Source organism: Vulpes lagopus, chromosome 9, assembly GCF_018345385.1.
Source record: "Vulpes lagopus strain Blue_001 chromosome 9, ASM1834538v1, whole genome shotgun sequence".
Taxonomy (NCBI): Eukaryota; Metazoa; Chordata; class Mammalia; order Carnivora; family Canidae; genus Vulpes; species Vulpes lagopus.
Window position 1 is genome coordinate 28,920,461 of NC_054832.1, and position 17,384 is coordinate 28,937,844.

At 36.8% G+C, this 17,384-nt stretch overlaps 1 protein-coding gene across 1 annotated transcript; it reads left to right on the forward strand.

Moving 5' to 3' along the window:
- The first annotated feature begins 1,117 nt into the window (after nt 1-1,117).
- Nucleotides 1,118-4,373, forward strand: TMEM74 (transmembrane protein 74). The gene has a single exon (XM_041769548.1). It carries the CDS (start codon nt 1,134-1,136, stop codon nt 2,049-2,051), a length of 918 nt encoding a protein of 305 aa, XP_041625482.1. The 5' UTR covers nt 1,118-1,133; the 3' UTR covers nt 2,052-4,373.
- Nucleotides 4,374-17,384: the final 13,011 nt, after the last annotated feature.

Consider the following 17,384-nt stretch of genomic DNA (forward strand, 5'->3'; position numbering starts at 1 on the left):
GGAGTAAGGCATGTCTGGAGACAAATTTCCAAAGGTAATTTTGGAACTATGTTAACAGCTTCTCACCTGTTTCCCTCAACAGAACTGTGACTCTGCAGGTTTATAATTTGTCTTTACTGTCAGTTTACTTCTAAATAAAAACTTCTGGATGGTCAATTTCCCATGCGTGTTTGTTAGCCATGTGTGCACAGGGAGAGGAAGAGGAACTCAGACCCATTCAGACACAATGAGCAAGAGTAGCTGATCTGTACCTAGACCAGGTGTGGTGGGGAGAGGAGGAGTGGAGCGGGCTGCCCCATCAGGTCTGGCTGGGATCACACGGTAAGGCGAGTTGTCTCCATACTTCCCAGTCCAGAACAAGCTAGCATCCTGTAGCTGCAGGGGCTGAGAATGAAAGCACAATGAACAAGCAGAGGGTTTTGTACACACAGGACTGTGACTAAGGTCAGCGGATGACCTTAAGTTTCGGAGATGTGGCCGGGTATCTTTTACCCACTTCAGAGCTACTCAGTCACAATGCTGAGCCCCAGTGCCAGTAGAGCCCACCGGATAGTGCCATATTTGTTCCTCCACAGTGATGCTCTAAAGCTAATCAATATTAGGATCTGTTCTGAACCAAAGATAGTGTAAAGAATTTAACTGAATTGTTGAGAAGTGTGTGCTTCCCCAGGTTTTCCAGAAAATCTCAGCTCTGCTAAAAAAGGTCCCTGCCTTTCTCATTTGTGTCTCTCTACAGGAAACTTGCCTTCTTATTTGAGGGATCCTGTCACAGAAATGTGTGAGTCCTTGGATAAATTTGGCTTGGTGACGGCAATGCTTCCTTCAGAGACACTGCTACTTCCTCTGTGCTCCTTTTCTACCTCTACCCTGACCTAAGTTTCTCAGTGTCAATCCCTCTGCTAAGTCAGAGGATTTGCCCTTTTCACACTTTCCTGCCACTAGATATCCTTTCCTTTCTTTTATCCCTTTTAGGAGGAACTGGGGCTGGAAGTGTCAACAATTGTGACCAAAAAGGAGATGGGGACCCCAGGAGCGATACTCCTGGTAGTGTAGCCTTAGCCGCTATTGGGTTCTTATCTGTGTTGCTGTTGGCAGAATTTTCAGAAGCTGCTGGGGGATGTCTGACTAGCTCGATGGAGCTCCATTGCCTTGCTAAGAAGAGCAGCCAGGCGGTCCTGTGTGATGCTGCAGACTGGCATTCAGGAGGGCTTCCTGGTGACCAGGCAGATGCAGCAGCTGTCAAAGCTGCTCTCTGCTGCCAGAGACACTGTATGTCGACACCCAGAGCAGCTGAGACAGAAGGATCTAAACTTCGCCCTTCTCCAGCATCCCCCTCCTCCTCCCTGCAAGACAGTGCTATTCAGATAGACTCTTTGCCACCAGGACCTCTCAACTCAGGGAACAACCAAATAACGGCAGGCCGGAAAGTCTGCAACTGCTGCAGCCAGGAATTAGAAACTTCTTTTACCTGCGTGGATGAGAATGTCAACTTAGAGCAAAAGAACCGATGTTCCCTTTCAGCAAAAGGAAGCAGTCATCTGGGAGACCTTGGCTGGGGAAATCCAAATGAGTGGTCCCATGAGCCTGCCATATCCTTGATATCTGAAGATGAGGATGATGTAAGTTCAGAAGCCACATCTTCAGGGAAGTCCGTAGACTATGGTTTCGTCAGTGCCATCTTGTTCTTGGTCACTGGCATCTTGCTGGTGATCATCTCTTACATTGTCCCACGGGAAGTGACTGTGGATCCCAACACCGTGGCAGCCAGGGAGATGGAACGCTTGGAAAAGGAGAGCGCGAGGTTGGGGGCTCACCTGGACCGCTGTGTGATTGCAGGACTCTGCCTGCTTACGCTTGGGGGGGTCGTTCTGTCCTGTTTGCTAATGATGTCTATGTGGAAAGGGGAGCTGTATCGTCGCAACAGGTTTGCCTCTTCCAAAGAGTCTGCAAAACTCTACGGTTCTTTCAACTTTAGGATGAAAACCTGCACTAATGAAAATACCCTGGAACTGTCCTTGGTAGAGGAAGATGCTCTTGATGTACAGAGTTAATTCTGGTTGTGAGCCTAGTGAGAATCTGTATTAGCATTTTATTTGAAAACAAACCACATTTCTTAAAATGAACAGTGCAGTTTATTTGCTTAGCAAGATAGGCTTATTTCCCAAACCAACAGCCAATGAGTGTTTTGGTTCTATATGTATTTTTTATTTAGAAGAAAAGCTGTGTAAATGCATTAAGAAACTACAACCAGCTACACCTGTCCATCTAAAGAACTGAGATTAACTAATCTATAATGGCCATCAGTTTCTATTTCTATAGCAAAATATTTCTAACAACCAGTGTACAAATGATTTCTTTTACATGGTATATGGGGTATTATTCTTTGGACATTAGGAGGTCCTACACACAGTAGGACCAATTAGTAACATTTTATGAAATAGAACTTAAGTACTAATCATATAATAAGGCTTACATTTAATTCTCAAAGGTGCTTATCCATTCTCTTGCTAATTCTTTTCTTCTTTTAAATTGGCTGAACACTAAAATATAGGGTTTTGAATTTGAATATTTTGAAGCTTGAGGATGTTGATTATTTTTTAAAATGCAAAAACACATCTGTTATATTTAAAATTACTCCTGTGCTCAGAAGTGGTAACTAAGTCACTAGAATCAACTTTTTAGGAAAAAAATATAAATCATTATAAGACTAATCTTAATTTAACCCAGAACAGTAGTGCCAGATTTTAGCCAGTGTTGCATGCTCATTCTCTAGATGAAGTAAAATTAGTTGCTCATATAAATTTCATTTTATTTTTGTGGTTTTGCCATCATACTGGCCACCCAGGCTCTAGAATTATTTCCTGGTTCTCACACCAGAGAGCCAACGCATAAGACGTTCATAATATATTTCCAGACATAAACCTCTAGGCAGGTCTGAGTCATGATTGGCTCACACACACCCACGTGATGTTTTGTTGTTGTTGTTTGGAGAAATACAATTGCAATACAATTGCAGCTAGACTCTTAGAGACTGTGCCTAGAAGCTGGTATCACTTACTCTAGGCCAAGCAACAAGCCATTGCCATTGCCCTAGGATGGCAGCAGTCCTTAAGCCCACAGCTAAAAAATTAGAAGAACGGCAGAGAGAAAGAGTAAACATAGAGATTCAGTGGGAACTGCATCCTCACTAAAACTGATCACCTCCTAACAGTGGTCTAAGTATCATTCTTTTTTTTTTAATTTTTAAATTTTGTTTAGAGATTTATTTATTTATTAGAGAGAGAGAGAGAGCACAGCAAGGCAGGGAGGGGCAGAGGGAGAAGCAGACTCCCCACTGAGCAGGGAGCCTGATACGGGGCTCAATCCCAGGACTTTGAGATCATGACCTGAGCTGAAGGCAGACGCTTAACCTACTGAACCACTCAGGTGCCCCATAAGTATCATTCTGAGTTCCTCATCCATGCCCTCAGTAACTGTGAAATCTTGCCTCATAACACTCAAACTTGCTCAATGAGATTCATGATGAGCAAAGTGGTCACAACTTTGCAAAACACAACCAGTGTCCACACTATCTCTGTACCATTATGGTTCAGAAAGGAGTAGAAAAGACAGGCTCAGAAACAGCTTACATTTTACAGTTAATCCTTGAGGTGTTTCCATCCTTCCACTGTAAGAGTTGCTTGAACTTCCATCGGTGGGGTCATTCGTAAAGAGGACTGGAACTTGGAACTTTGGCTGGAAGGGCAGAAATGGGGAAGTGAGAACACAATTTCTTGATAGATTCTAAAGCCTAATTCTAATGCCTAAAGTTTTTGTTGTTTTTGAGGATTGTGGAATACGTGGATGACTTTGGCTGGCAGAGTGTGTGACTCAGGACATTTATGTGAATGAGTTCTTGTGGCCGTCAGAGATTGATCTGATGAGTTAGATACATTGTGTGTTACTAAGGATTTAAGATGAAATGGAAAAAGAATCAGAGGATACTAAAAAGGGAGAGGGCAGGCATGTGAAAGAATTATTAGGTAAAAATGAGAAATTATATGAACATCAGCAAAAGCTAGATGTAGCTCAATTTGAAAAAAATTGGGAGAATATAAACATGATTTTTGCTATCTATTGCTGGGTCGTTGTGCTTTCTGAACAAAGTTTTTGTTTTACTGTGACTCTCATGTCATGATTTATGTTGAAGTTGACTTATCAGTAGTATAAATTTCATATTCTGAAGGTTTATAAATTGTCAGATTCTAGCTTGTTTAGGGATCCTCTTTACATGGAAGTTGAGGCAATAAGTTAATGATATCCTTGGCTGGGTGAGTAGGTCTGAGCTGTGTGTCTTTTGTCTTTTTAAAAAATACATTAAAAAAGTACATGCTTATTCTTAGAAGCTAAGTGGGATCAGCTGAGTTTTGTTTTATTTATTGGTGAAACATAGTTAATTAGCTAAATTGCAGACTAAACTGAATTAATGTACAGCCCGATTTTCAGCTCATGAAGGAAGACAAATTTGAGAATCAAGTGTTAGGAAGTTTTTCAATTTTGTAAAACTGGATAAAGGAGAAAAACCCGAAATTTTTCATTGGGAAACATGTAATGAATCTTAACAGCACTACCAAATTACATACAGTTCTGATGTGATCTAAAGGATACACATATCTCCCATTATATCTATTTGAGTTCTAATAAGGATAAGATATGCACAAGGAAAGACCTAACAAGTCAGAATGCATTTCTTCCTCTCCTTTCTTAAAATTTTAAAATTGAAATATTATAATTAATGCTTATTTATTTCAACAACATTATTTAAATCTGTTCACGTATAGGACACACCTCTTTTAAGGTTCTACTTATGTGATGGCAGACCATTACTCCAAAAAGAACCAATTCAGAAAATCATCTGGGTATCTCCTTTAATGCTGTATTGACAAAGTTCAGCTAACTGCCTTAATCCGCTTCCCTCCAGTATTCAGTTGGGTAGCTCTTGTCCATCCTATCAGTGCCTGAATTCAAGATGAGGATTACTTGAATTTAAAGTCATGGTAACACAGGCAACAAAAACCCCCTGAACTTTAAGACTCTTTTGTTTCCAACCTGAGTCAGAGGTTTTTGGCTCTAAATGTCTTTATTTAGAAGTACTTTGGCAAGATCAGGTGATAAACGCTATAGACATTGAACCGATGATGGCTGTGGTCTTGCTGGTCTTGGATCCTTCATGGATATTATGACCTTACATCTATCTCTTGAACATGGTGCTGGTTGTTGTTTATGAGAGTTTCTATTGCTAGAACTGCAACAGCAACTTCTTTCAGAGGTCCATGTTTAGGTCTTTAACTTTCTATCAGGTTTCAAAAAACTAAACTGTAAGTCACTTTCCTAATCTTAAAAGAAAGCAGCTCATTCTTTAGCAATGTGGTCCAGAGGGGTGAATACCAGAAAGAAAGCTGACTTTCTCCAGTACCAACTGGGATCTATATGCTGCTTATGGACAGTTTAATCTTCCTAATAACTTTAGTAAACTGTTCCTTTGTAGGGCACCTTAAACTGTTTATAGTAGAGCTGAATGTTTTCTCTGCAATGCTGAGGGTCCTTTCTAGCCATTTAGAGCTCCAGAAGCAGACCACTTACTGGCCTCCTCAGAGGAAGAATGTCTTTTCTCTAGGCTTCCCATTTCATAACTGATTTATAGTTTAGAGGAATGTAGGACTGCTTAGTACCATGAAATTCTTGGTGGCTGTGGTGCTTTTATCCATACAACTGCTATGCCCCTTGGTTCTATTTTACTAGGTACCTGCCTGGGATCAATATCACAAGCTTTGCTGTCTGCTTAAAATATCTGAGTCCATCCCTATCATACTTATTTGTTTTGGGGACCCAATTGAACCAATGCTCGCACATGTCCTTTGAGGTGCAAATTTAGACAAAGAGACTGCCCTACTAATTGTGCCTTCGTTTTGCCTCCCAGTGTAAGGATAGTGATTGAGTGAGCACTATGCCAGTTGAGTGTCAGGAATTAGGGTCTGAACCCAAGTGGCTCTACTTTTTGTTACTTCTTTGTGACAGGCAGAAATTCTAGGCAACAGCATTTGAACATTTCAGCCTTCATATGTGCGAGAGGCTTATGCAAAACCTTACCTGGATTAATCATCTAAAGTTAAAAAAAATGTTCTATATATTTATTAGGAGCAGGTTTTTCAATCTGAAGGTCAGATTCCATTGCAGCACTTACTGCTACCACAAAAATGTGGTCTGACAAAAGAGATTCACAACCTTCACCAGTGGTTCACCTATTCAACAAGATTTAATAGCACCAGCTAGATTCCACTGTGACAAACGAATAAGACAGATCTTTATAGTTCTCTGCAATGGGGTTTGACCTTTCCCAGAATTGGGCATAAAGAATGACTACAATGAAAAGAATTATAATGAACTCTCACTGGCTTTACCCAGTATAAAAGGGTTCATAAGAAAGAGAATTAACATATCATTATCTTTCAGCTGATTTTCAGCTATATTTTTGGTTCATAGTATTTGGTTCATATATTTTATGGTTCATAGTATTCTAAAATATTCTCTCCTTCCAACTTTATGGGCAGAAGCCTTGGGAAATAATTTGCCTGATTTGTGCACTGACACTGTAAAACATAAGATGTTTTTTTAAATATGTAAAATTGACTTCAAAAATCTGTGACTTACACTTAAGAGCATACCTGTGGTTTATGTTTGTTAGTGTGTAAATTTATGTCCAATCAAGTCTCTGTATGTATTAGAAGAATGTTTATAATTATAGAACTGTAATATCCAAAGCTATTGTTAGAATAATTTTCTTATAGGAGATTTGGCATGCCTTAATGTTGACTTTAAGGACAAGAGAAGTCTTTCACAGGTCATGAATGAAGAATTTAGAATCAACCTCAGAATGAGATGCCATAGTTACGTAGGTCTCTTTTGGCTGTTCAGCATCTCACAGATGTTTGATTTATTTTTTTAACTGTGCAATTTCAGGCTCATAAGAGTGTGGCATATTTAGAATTTATCTTATCATGAATTAATATTTTATTTCAAGGAAATATGGGCAGCAGAAAGTATTTTCCTTTGCTCCAAGTTTTAGTAATTCTCCTGGGTTTCAGGAAGAAAACAGCCTTATTTTCCCACTGCCATCTTCCTGCTTCCTAGCCAGGCTGGGAAGAAATGTTGTACAAGAAAGCAAAGATGGATTATTTCTATACAGTATATTTGAGAGTTTCTATTTTGTGGCTCTCATCGTGCTTTTAATTTTATTTTTCTTGCCAAATAAGAAAAATAATTTGATGTTGATTATGTGTTTTAATATGCAAAAAGGGCAGTTATTTAAGGTTATGGGCTTTTTTCTTAGGGCATGTGATGCCTTATATGTTAATAGCAAGTGTGTCATATCATTTTAAAATAAAACTATTTATTAAGATATTTCATTGTGTTTGTTCTTATTTATTTAAATCTGAATCTGTGATGCTGATTTTGTCTTTTAAAATTATATTTGAAATTATTTGTCTAAAAAATTAATAGTAATATTTATTCTGATTCAAACACAACATTCTTCTTGCTATCATTATCATTGAACAATGTAAACCATACCTTATTATTTTACTTTATATGAAAAAAATCAAAGATATTTGGGTTTACTCAGTATTGAACCTAGAGTGTGAATTGCATGATGTGAAAAAACTACATGAATTGGTATTTTTTGGTATTTTAAAGAATACTCATCTAAATATATAAAAAACTTTTAGATGAGAAAAAATATCAAATTAAGTTATATTCCTGCTTTTAAACTTATCTTAATCTACTTTTGATCTCTACTTTCAACTGAGGGATGCATAAGAATTGCTATTACTAAGTGAAATTTTTTTCTTATTATGTATAAGTGCTGTCAAGGTTGACAATTCTAAAGGGACAATTTGAAGTGAGGCTCCATATATTGCCATATATATGTATGTATGTGTAATATATATATTTTATGTAATATATATATATTTTTTTTTTGCTAGAAGATTTTTCCTTGGTTAACCACTTCTGATCATTTAGAATGAGTTACATAATGCTGCTACAATTCCATAGTATCTTACTATATGACTTTTATAGGTCAATAGGGGAGGAGGTTCTTAGAGACCAAGTCTGATGTAGCTACCTTTTCAATTGTTACTGGTTGTCAAGCTGGAAGGAGAAAGGGAGTCTGAAAGGTCTGGACCAGGCATTGTAACTCCTGGCAACTTGCTAGCCAAGTCTAGTTCCACAGTCCCATTCAAACTGGGAAATGCAGTTCCATCATGTAAGTGGAAATGGGGAGAGTTAGGGCTGTTTGTTAGATGACACTGATAACCATCACAATTTCTAAAGTCTTTGTGTTGTTAAAGCACATTATGTATCAATGAATATAAAAATTCCTACATTCTCTGATGACCACTTGAGCCATTATATTTAATACTTTTATACTAAAGGCAAAAAAAAAAATTATTCTAAAAACTCCCAGAAACACACAAATGAGTAGTGCTTTTTTTTTTTTTTTTTTTTGAGTAGTGCTTTTTAAAGAGAGAAATGAAATGAAAAATAATAATAATAATAAAGAGGGAAATAATCACAATTTACCTTAAGATTACCTATATGATTTTGTTGTATTATTACAACAAAAAAATAATCTTATTATTAAGATTATTAAAATACCAATCCCAATGCTTCCAGTTCATGAGCAGGAGGAAGCACTTTTTTGAGTCCTTACTATATGTTATGGAATTTATACCTTACTTACCAAATTCTCACAACATTCCTCCAAGACAAGTATTACTACCTGCATTTTAAAAATTAAAAAAACTGAAGCTCAAGAATTTTAGATGACTAGCCACAACTCATAGGCAGTAGAGAAAAGACAGAAACCTAGGACACCTTCACTAAGGAGTCATTATTTATTCCAGATTAGAGGGAATATTACCCTTCTTGCAAAAAAAAAAAATCTATTTATCCTAGCTATTTCATTTGGTATTCATCATTTTATAAAGAAAAGTAATGGTCATGGAATTTGAAAAATAAGAAACTCTATAAGGCCAGTATACTATACCAGTATTTTGCTTTTAGATAATATAGCTATTTCTCAAAATATAAAACCAACTTAAACCTATCAAAATTTGTAGCCATGCTACTTATTGCCCCCACTGAGGTTCAGATAAGCTATGCTGTCAGTTTTCTTTGAGCCAAAAAGAAAATGTAGTTATTCTTCCTATGTGCACAATAGTTCTCATGAGATTTATGTAATCTCCAGTAAGGAACTCAAAGATGGAAAAAAATTGTATTTGAGTGCCGACTGTGTCAGGCATTCTATGAAGTGTCTTGCTTAATCTTCACTGCACATGCGATAATAAGGGCTTCATAACAGGAAAACAACTAGCTTGAAGTTGAATGCCTGCTCCTCTACTCTTGTCAAGTCATCTGAGACATAATTTCTTCATTTATAAAACAGGGATAACACTGTTTTGCAGGACTCTGATGAAACTTAAATATGATAAATGAGACGAAGGCCAAGAGGGAATCCTGTCTGGTATTCCATCATTAGATCCACCATTATCTTAAGTGAGCTGCTTTGTCACAGCAGAACCTGGGTTTTTGGAAGTACTTGGGAGCTATGTTCATGTTGATTAAGTATTGGTTGACAAATAGCTGAATTGGGGCATCATCATGATCAAAAATAATCTTCCCCTTCATCTTCTCTCTCATTTCCACCTCCTCCTCCTTTTTCTTCTCTCCTCCTTCCCTTCCTCCTCTTCCTCTTCTCCCCTCCTTCATTATTATCAATCATCTACGTGGAAACTATGTATTTAGAGGTCTCTTATTTCTGCCAACATAGATAGTCCGAGAAAGAAATTATATTTCTCTTCATGAGACAGAAAATCATTCTGAAAACTGTCTTGATTAATTGTAAAGTATGATGTGCTAATAATATCTTATACCATAATCCTCCAGACCTTGAATAGCCATAGCTGCAATAATTAGTTCCAATGTTATGTGGCAGAAAACTCTGTCTTGTGAATAGAAGAGTTTTGCCATAGAAATATCCCACAAAATCCTTTTGTTTGGTTGAAAAAAAATTTTGGAACACTCTTAGTGTTAAAACCTAAAAGATTCTATTCAGGGAGCAATCTGGCAAAAGGCTGTTCTTTACTGCCATTTATCCAGACCAGAGAATTTGTCTGCTTATGTTGAATTTATCTTTGAATTTTATTTAACTTTATCCGTGTTTTGCCAAATTAGCAAAATTAACTACTCTGGAATACAGATGACATTAAGAACAATTGCTAAAAATGAACTCATTCTGCCTTGATACTAAAATGGCATAGTCAGCACTGCTCCCTACTGCTGAAGTAGTTAAGAAAGTTGCATACCTTTATTTACTCCCTTCCTCAATCAGAGGTAACTTTGGGCCTTACAGAAAAAAGGCTTTCAAGCCCAAATGGAGGGAGATACAGGTCTGTGCATGTAGGCTATAATGAACAATAAACTGACCTTGAGGGAAGCCAAGCACTTCACTTCAAAATATAAAACGTGCATCATAATTTGGAGGAAAACCTCCAGTTCCAGTCTCTTTCTCTCCTTTGCAATGACAAATCTGTCTAATTCTCATTCAAAACACCCACAGTTATTATGGTGGAGAATCATTAGTACAATATATTAACAAGTGATTTACTAAATTTATTAAATTGATGTCTAAAGCAATTTGTGATGAAAACTAACACTATTGAGTGTTTATAATGTGCCAGGACCCAGTTTTCACATGTGCTCACTTAATTCCCACAACAACCCTATGAAGTAGGTATTCTGATTACCATAATGTTATGAACCAAATTCGATTTACCATTGAAGTTATTAGCTTGCCCAAAATATCAGCTATGACACACAGCTCGTAAGTGACAGAGTTGGGATTCAAACCTGGAGTGTGACTGGTTAATACCTACGCTGAAGTTCAAAGCTAGTAAATGGTGGAGCTAAGACTTCCCACCCAGGTCTGACACAAAAATCCATGCTCTTCCTATCTACAATAGGCTATCACTTCTATAGTTCTTTTCACCTGAACTGCCTGTCCTTCCCTCTGCCAAGGCCAAACTCATTGATGACTATTCACATCATCATTGATTTCTCCCTTTCTTTAAATGACTGAAGCACTTAGTATCTGTATTCTAATATTCGCTCAGTGTAGGCTGCCTTGTATTGATCACTAATTGTTTCATGCATTAGACTTTTCTTTCCAATTAGACTTTAAACTCTGGGAGGGCAAGGACCCTCTCTTACCTCCATAGTACCCAGATCAATACTAACTCGTACCAACCACTTGATTGCTCATGACTTGCATAAATAGGAACATGATGAATTCTCTCATTATTCCAAAAACCAGCAGTCTGGCCCCAATACTAAAGTAGCCTCTTATCCTGGTTTCCAGGATAAGAGAAGAACCCAAAAAAGGAAAAACTCTTTAGAGGAAAGCCACGAAGTGGATTAAAGTTAGAAACCACGACACAAGGGAAAATGTAAGAGAACAATGACTTCTACTTGCAGAGCAGAAAGGCTAAGGCATGTCTCAGTAAAAATTCACCAGTTTTTAATAGTTTATATGTAGAAACATTCACTTTCACCAGGAATCAAACTGATATAATTTTTATTATAGCAAATTGGGAACATGTTTTCCTTTTTTTTAAAAAAAAAAAGCAATGCTTAATGTGGCCTCGAAATGTACTATGTCATATATAGCTTCACAGAGGCATCAAGTAATACATTTCTTTCAGGAATATAGATTAATAGTATGTACCTAGAACTTTCAAAATATCCTTTTTTCCTAGTATCCCACTTCAAGAAAACTTAGACTAGAAATATTCAAGGAGGGGCACCTGGGTGTCTCAGTCAGTTAAGGGTCTGCCTTTAGCTCAGGTCATGATCTTGGGGTTCTGAAATGGAGCCCTATTGTCCAATAGGGACAGTAGGGAATGTTTTTCCCTCTCTTTCTGCTCCTCCCCCTGTTCCCTATGTACTCTCTCTCTCTTTCAAATAAAGAAAATATTTTAAAAAAGAAATATTCAAGGAGATAGATAAAAGCTTATTTACAAAGATATTCATACTGCATTAGCTACATAGTGAAAAATCTCATTGCTCAACAACAGAGGGACTGCTGAGATAAGGTAAGCTCATATGATGGATTGCTGTAAAACCACTAAACATAATTGTGGAAGATTTTTAAGGATATGGAGCAGTGCTCATAAAATAACATTAAGTGAAGAAGTTCATGATACAGAGCCTTTTCTCAAATGCAGCATTATCCCAATTATGTGCTATATATGTGATTTATAGTACACAAGACAAGACGGAACATTAAAATGTCTGTCTCTAGAGTAAAGTTTTTAGTAATTTGTTTCTTCTATTGTGTTTCTGAATTTTTCTTTCCTTTTTTTCCTAAATGTGCTTTTAATTCTTAACAAGCATGTTTTATAATACTTACTATATGCCAATATTCAAGAGATTTACACCTATTAAGTCCTTTGATTTAATCTTCAAAAGGACCCTCTAAGGTAGGTACCATTGTTACTTCAAAAATATTGATGATGAACCTGAGGCACAAACAGGTTTAAAATTTCTCTAAGATCACACAACCAGTAAGTTGTGGAATCAGGATTAGAGCCCATGTACTTAATAGTACTATGATTGTGAAAAAGTTTTGAAACCAGAAAACAAAATAAAATTATTTTTAATTAAGAAAATAACGAATTATGAACTAATTATCTTGACTTCCCTGGGCTAATATAAGAAGATAAGAAAGCAACATAAGAATTCAGTTATCCATCAGGAAGACTATTATGATATCCAGGATTATTATATTGGAATGACTTAATAAGGCAAAATGTGAGAGCTTCTTAGTAGGGCCGTATAAATGGGATTGGCGATCATCCAGTCTAGGTAATATCTTCTTGCTGAGAGTAAGAAGGTGTCTCTCAAGGTCTCTGCCAGGCCTATGACGTGGTGATTCATGAAATAATTAACCAGGGTGACCCCATTTGTTTCCTAATTACATTCATATTCTCATCCTTTAAAGGAGCCACAAAGACTCTCCTTTCTTCCTTTCTGTAAATATAACTTAGAATATAACTTAGTTTACAACTTAGAATACAATAAACATAATCTACACACCTAAGAAGAGAGAGAGGCAACTGTTATCTTTCTCCTCAGACTTGAGTTAAGTCGACTGATGAAAATATAGTAGAAAGAAGAACTTGTCAGCATATTCTCAGGTAAGTATAGGAATTACACTATATAAATAGCTACCATGAATAATTTATTGGTAGCTAGATGGCATTATTTGTGCTGAACTATACTTCATCAGCTTTCCTTCCTCTTATGAGGTTTTTATGAATTTAGGTTTTATGTCAGAATATATGTCAGAGGAAAAAGAGAATCTGTTTAACAATCAAAAAATACTCTGACTTGCCAAGAGGCCTATAATTATTCTGAGAAGTTGGTTTTGTTATTGTTGACTTCTATCCAACTGCAGTAAGGAAACAATTCAGTAGAAACGTTATTAATTTATGTTCTCACTATGCTTAACCATACTGGCTTTAACAAAGGGAATTTTTTCCCTTTACAAAGTGGACCTACTTTGTAGCTTTTTACTCACAGATCAAACTTCCTACTCTGATGGGAGAGTGGGTAAAAAGTAAAACCACTCTATATAATAAATATCGAGGAACTTGTAAGTTGGGCATAACCATGTAGGGAGAAAAGATAAGGCCAGAGGAAGAAAAGGGCAGTGGGAGAGGGCCCAAGGAAATCAGAGGCTTCAGAAAGAAAAGTCTACTCGTTGACAAATTCCCCATTGCAAAGATGGCTGAAGGATTTTGAAGATCAGGGATGTTACATACTTAATATTAAGTTGTTCCCTGTTCCTAATTATTCTGTATCTTCTCTTTCTACGTCTTTAAACCTTTCATACAAGTCAGCCATATATAACAACCTCATATTCATGGCGCTGTGGAGGATTTACAGATGGGGCATAGAAGAGAAGGGCAGGCCCCTTGGTATTACCCCTCTGCTGCAGCCCACATGCTAGAGGCACCAGCAGATGGTTGTTCCAGAATTCCATAAACTTAGGGAAGCAAATGAAAGTTTGAACCAGACCTAACAGCAGCACGTAGCTGCTGGAAGTAGCAGAAAAACAGGCTCTCATACATACAGATTCACTTATAATTTCTCCCAAACATAATAGGAAGGTGGTCCTTGGAGAGAGTTGTGAAGTGGGCAGAGGAAGGAAGTGGAGGTAGATGAAGAGGGAAAGCTGCAAACACTTGTGTTCCAGGAGTAAATAGTGCAAATTGGGATGGATGACAACTACTGTCATGGTTATGTAATTGAACTGTATTCTACAGATAATAGAGGAACTATGGACATTTTGTCAAAAATGGCATAATCAGAATTCAGTTTTAGAAAGAAAACTCAGATGATGGAGTAGAGGACAGGTAGGAAAGCAAGAGGAAGGGGCCAAGGAGAAATGATGAACTAGAAAAGTGAAGAAACTGGGCAGCCCCGGTGGCCCAGTGGTTTAGCACCGCCTTCAGCTTGGGGTGTAATCCTCGACACCCGGGATCGAGTCCCACGTCGGGCTCCCTGCATAGAGCTTGCTTCTCCCTCTGCCTGTGTCTCTGCCTCTCTCTGTGTGTCTGTCGTGAATAAATAAATAAAATCTTAAAAAAAAAAAAGAAAAGTGAAGAAACTGAGAAGGGGTAATAACTCGGGTATTTCAAAAATGAAATAGATGAAGTCAATGACTAATCTGAATGAGGTGGAGGCAGTGAGAGAAACTGCTTAGATAATTTGACAATAACCAAGGTATGAAAGCATAGGAAGAAATACTAGGTTGGGTGGGAAAGGTATGTTAAGTTTGGAGTATGTGGGGCACATCCAAGTTAATATGGCCAATGGTCAGTGGAAACAATGGGTCTGAGTACTGGAATGAGGTTGGGCTTATTTACAATATGAAGCTGATTATCAGCCCAAAATTGGGACTCGGGATCTTTCAAATTTTTAATGGTCAGCGAATTTATTTTCATGAAAAACTTTATAATTATAAGAATGTGGAAGTATATTATTAGATTTTAATTAATCATCTGTAGGTAAATGAATAATGCCACTTCAAATAAAAATGTCCCTGGAAAATCTAGGCTATCTAGTAACTATAATTGTAGTTCATCTATTTCAAAGATGACTGATGCAGTTAATGCTAAACCAAAACTTAACAATAAAAAAGATTAATTCAAAATCAATCAGAAGAAAAGAGAATATAAACTAGATACCTTGATATTAGTTAATAACTCACAATAATTTTGTTAACCTTGAGGTTTCTTTTTTTTTTTTTAACCTTGAGGTTTCTATTAAACAAAACAAAAAGGGAATGAAGAATGTTTGGTCGTTATTATGAAGTACTTGGTAAAAAGTATTATGAAGTACTTGATAAAAATAAAGTCTAAAAATAAATAAATAAATAAACAAATAATAAAGAAAGTCTGGGTATTTTTTTTAAATTTATTATAGTCACAGAGAGAGAGAGAGAGAGAGGCAGAGACACAGGCAGAGGGAGAAGCAGGCTCCATGCACCGGAAGCCCGATGTGGGATTCGATCCCGGGTCTCCAGGATCGCGCCCTGGGCCAAAGGCAGGCGCCAAATCGCTGAGCCACCCAGGGATCCCCAGAAAGTCTGGGTATTAATTTATAGAAGAAAACACACTCTGGTACAAAATTCTGAAAGGAATAATCAGGTAGATCTTTACATACAGGACAGTGAGTGACACAGTGGAAAAAGGTTTTACTGAAGCTACAGAAATGTTCTTCATTTTTTTAAAAAGATTTTATTTATTTATTCATGAGAGACACAGAGAAAGAGAGAGGCAGAGACATAGGCAGAGGGAGAAGCAGGCTCCATGCAGGAAGCCCGATGTGAGATTTGATCCGAAGACTCTGGGATCACACCCTGAGCCAATGGCAGATGCTCAACCTCTGAGCCACTCATCCATCTCTAGAAATGTTCTTCAAATGGATGCTTCCAGTATATTAATATAATTATTATATTACTATATTATACGCACTGTTATATATTATTATACATATTATAATGTGTTATATTAATATTATATAAACATAATATATAACATTATATACATATAATTAATATGTCCTATATAATTATATAAATAATATATTATACCCAATAATAAAAGCTTAAGGACATATTATTAAGTCCAAAGGGAAGATACTTTTTTCAGGAAACTAAGATAATATAGTCCAGCTTGCTGTCTGTTTAATTAAGGAATGGAGCCAGAATTCTCTTGAGGATTGGACGGTTAACATGCTTCTCTGACTGGCTTTCAAATATTGGATTTTTCTAGCAAAGCTTCTAACAAAATTGCTCAATCTCTGGTCTTTTGTTCTTGAATTCTCTGATGAGTCTCCACATGGTTGAAATTCTGTTTGTATATAAAAGTAAATTTCAAATGCTTCAGGTGTCAGACCTATAGGGGAAGAGTTGAGATTCTATCATGAAAATTTCAGAGGGTCCTTTTTATGTTGGCCTATATGGACATTCTTATCCTGTCTCCAAGAATGGGAGCCACTAGAAACCTTGCAAAAGTCCCTCTAACTTGGAAAAATTGTTTTGAATTTGTTCAATCAGTTAGAGAATTTTAATACCATAAAGGATGGAGAATATAACTTTGGTTTGAAAACTTTGAAGATTTATCTTAATAATATATTACCATAGCTAAAAATAAGCTCTTCATTACCTAGATAGAGAACATCCTGATAAATCTAACAAGATCCAAAAGAAATAACCCAATAAATAACAGCAACAATGTTATCCTTAATTACTGCTTTTACTGGGCACTTTCAAATATTAACTCTTTTAAAATTCTGCTGTATAAGAACACAAAGATGCTAATTCTAAGAGATACATGCACCCTGATATTAATAGCAGCATTATCTAGAAATTATGGAAACAGCTCGTGTCCACTGATGATGGATTGATAAAGAAAATGTGGTATTTATATACAATGGAATCTTATTCAGCCATAAAATAGAATGAAATCTTGCCATGTGTTAACAACATTTATGGAGTAGAGAGCATTATGCCAAGTCAAAGAAGTCAATCAGAAAAAGACAAATACCATATGATTTCACTCATACATAGAATTTAAGAAACAAAACAAATGAGCAAAAGGGAAAACAAGGAGAGAGACAAACCAAGAAACTCTTAATTGTAGAGAACAAACTGATGCTTACCGAAGGGGAGGTGGGTGGAGGCATGGGTCAAATAGGTGATGGGAATTAAGGAGTACACT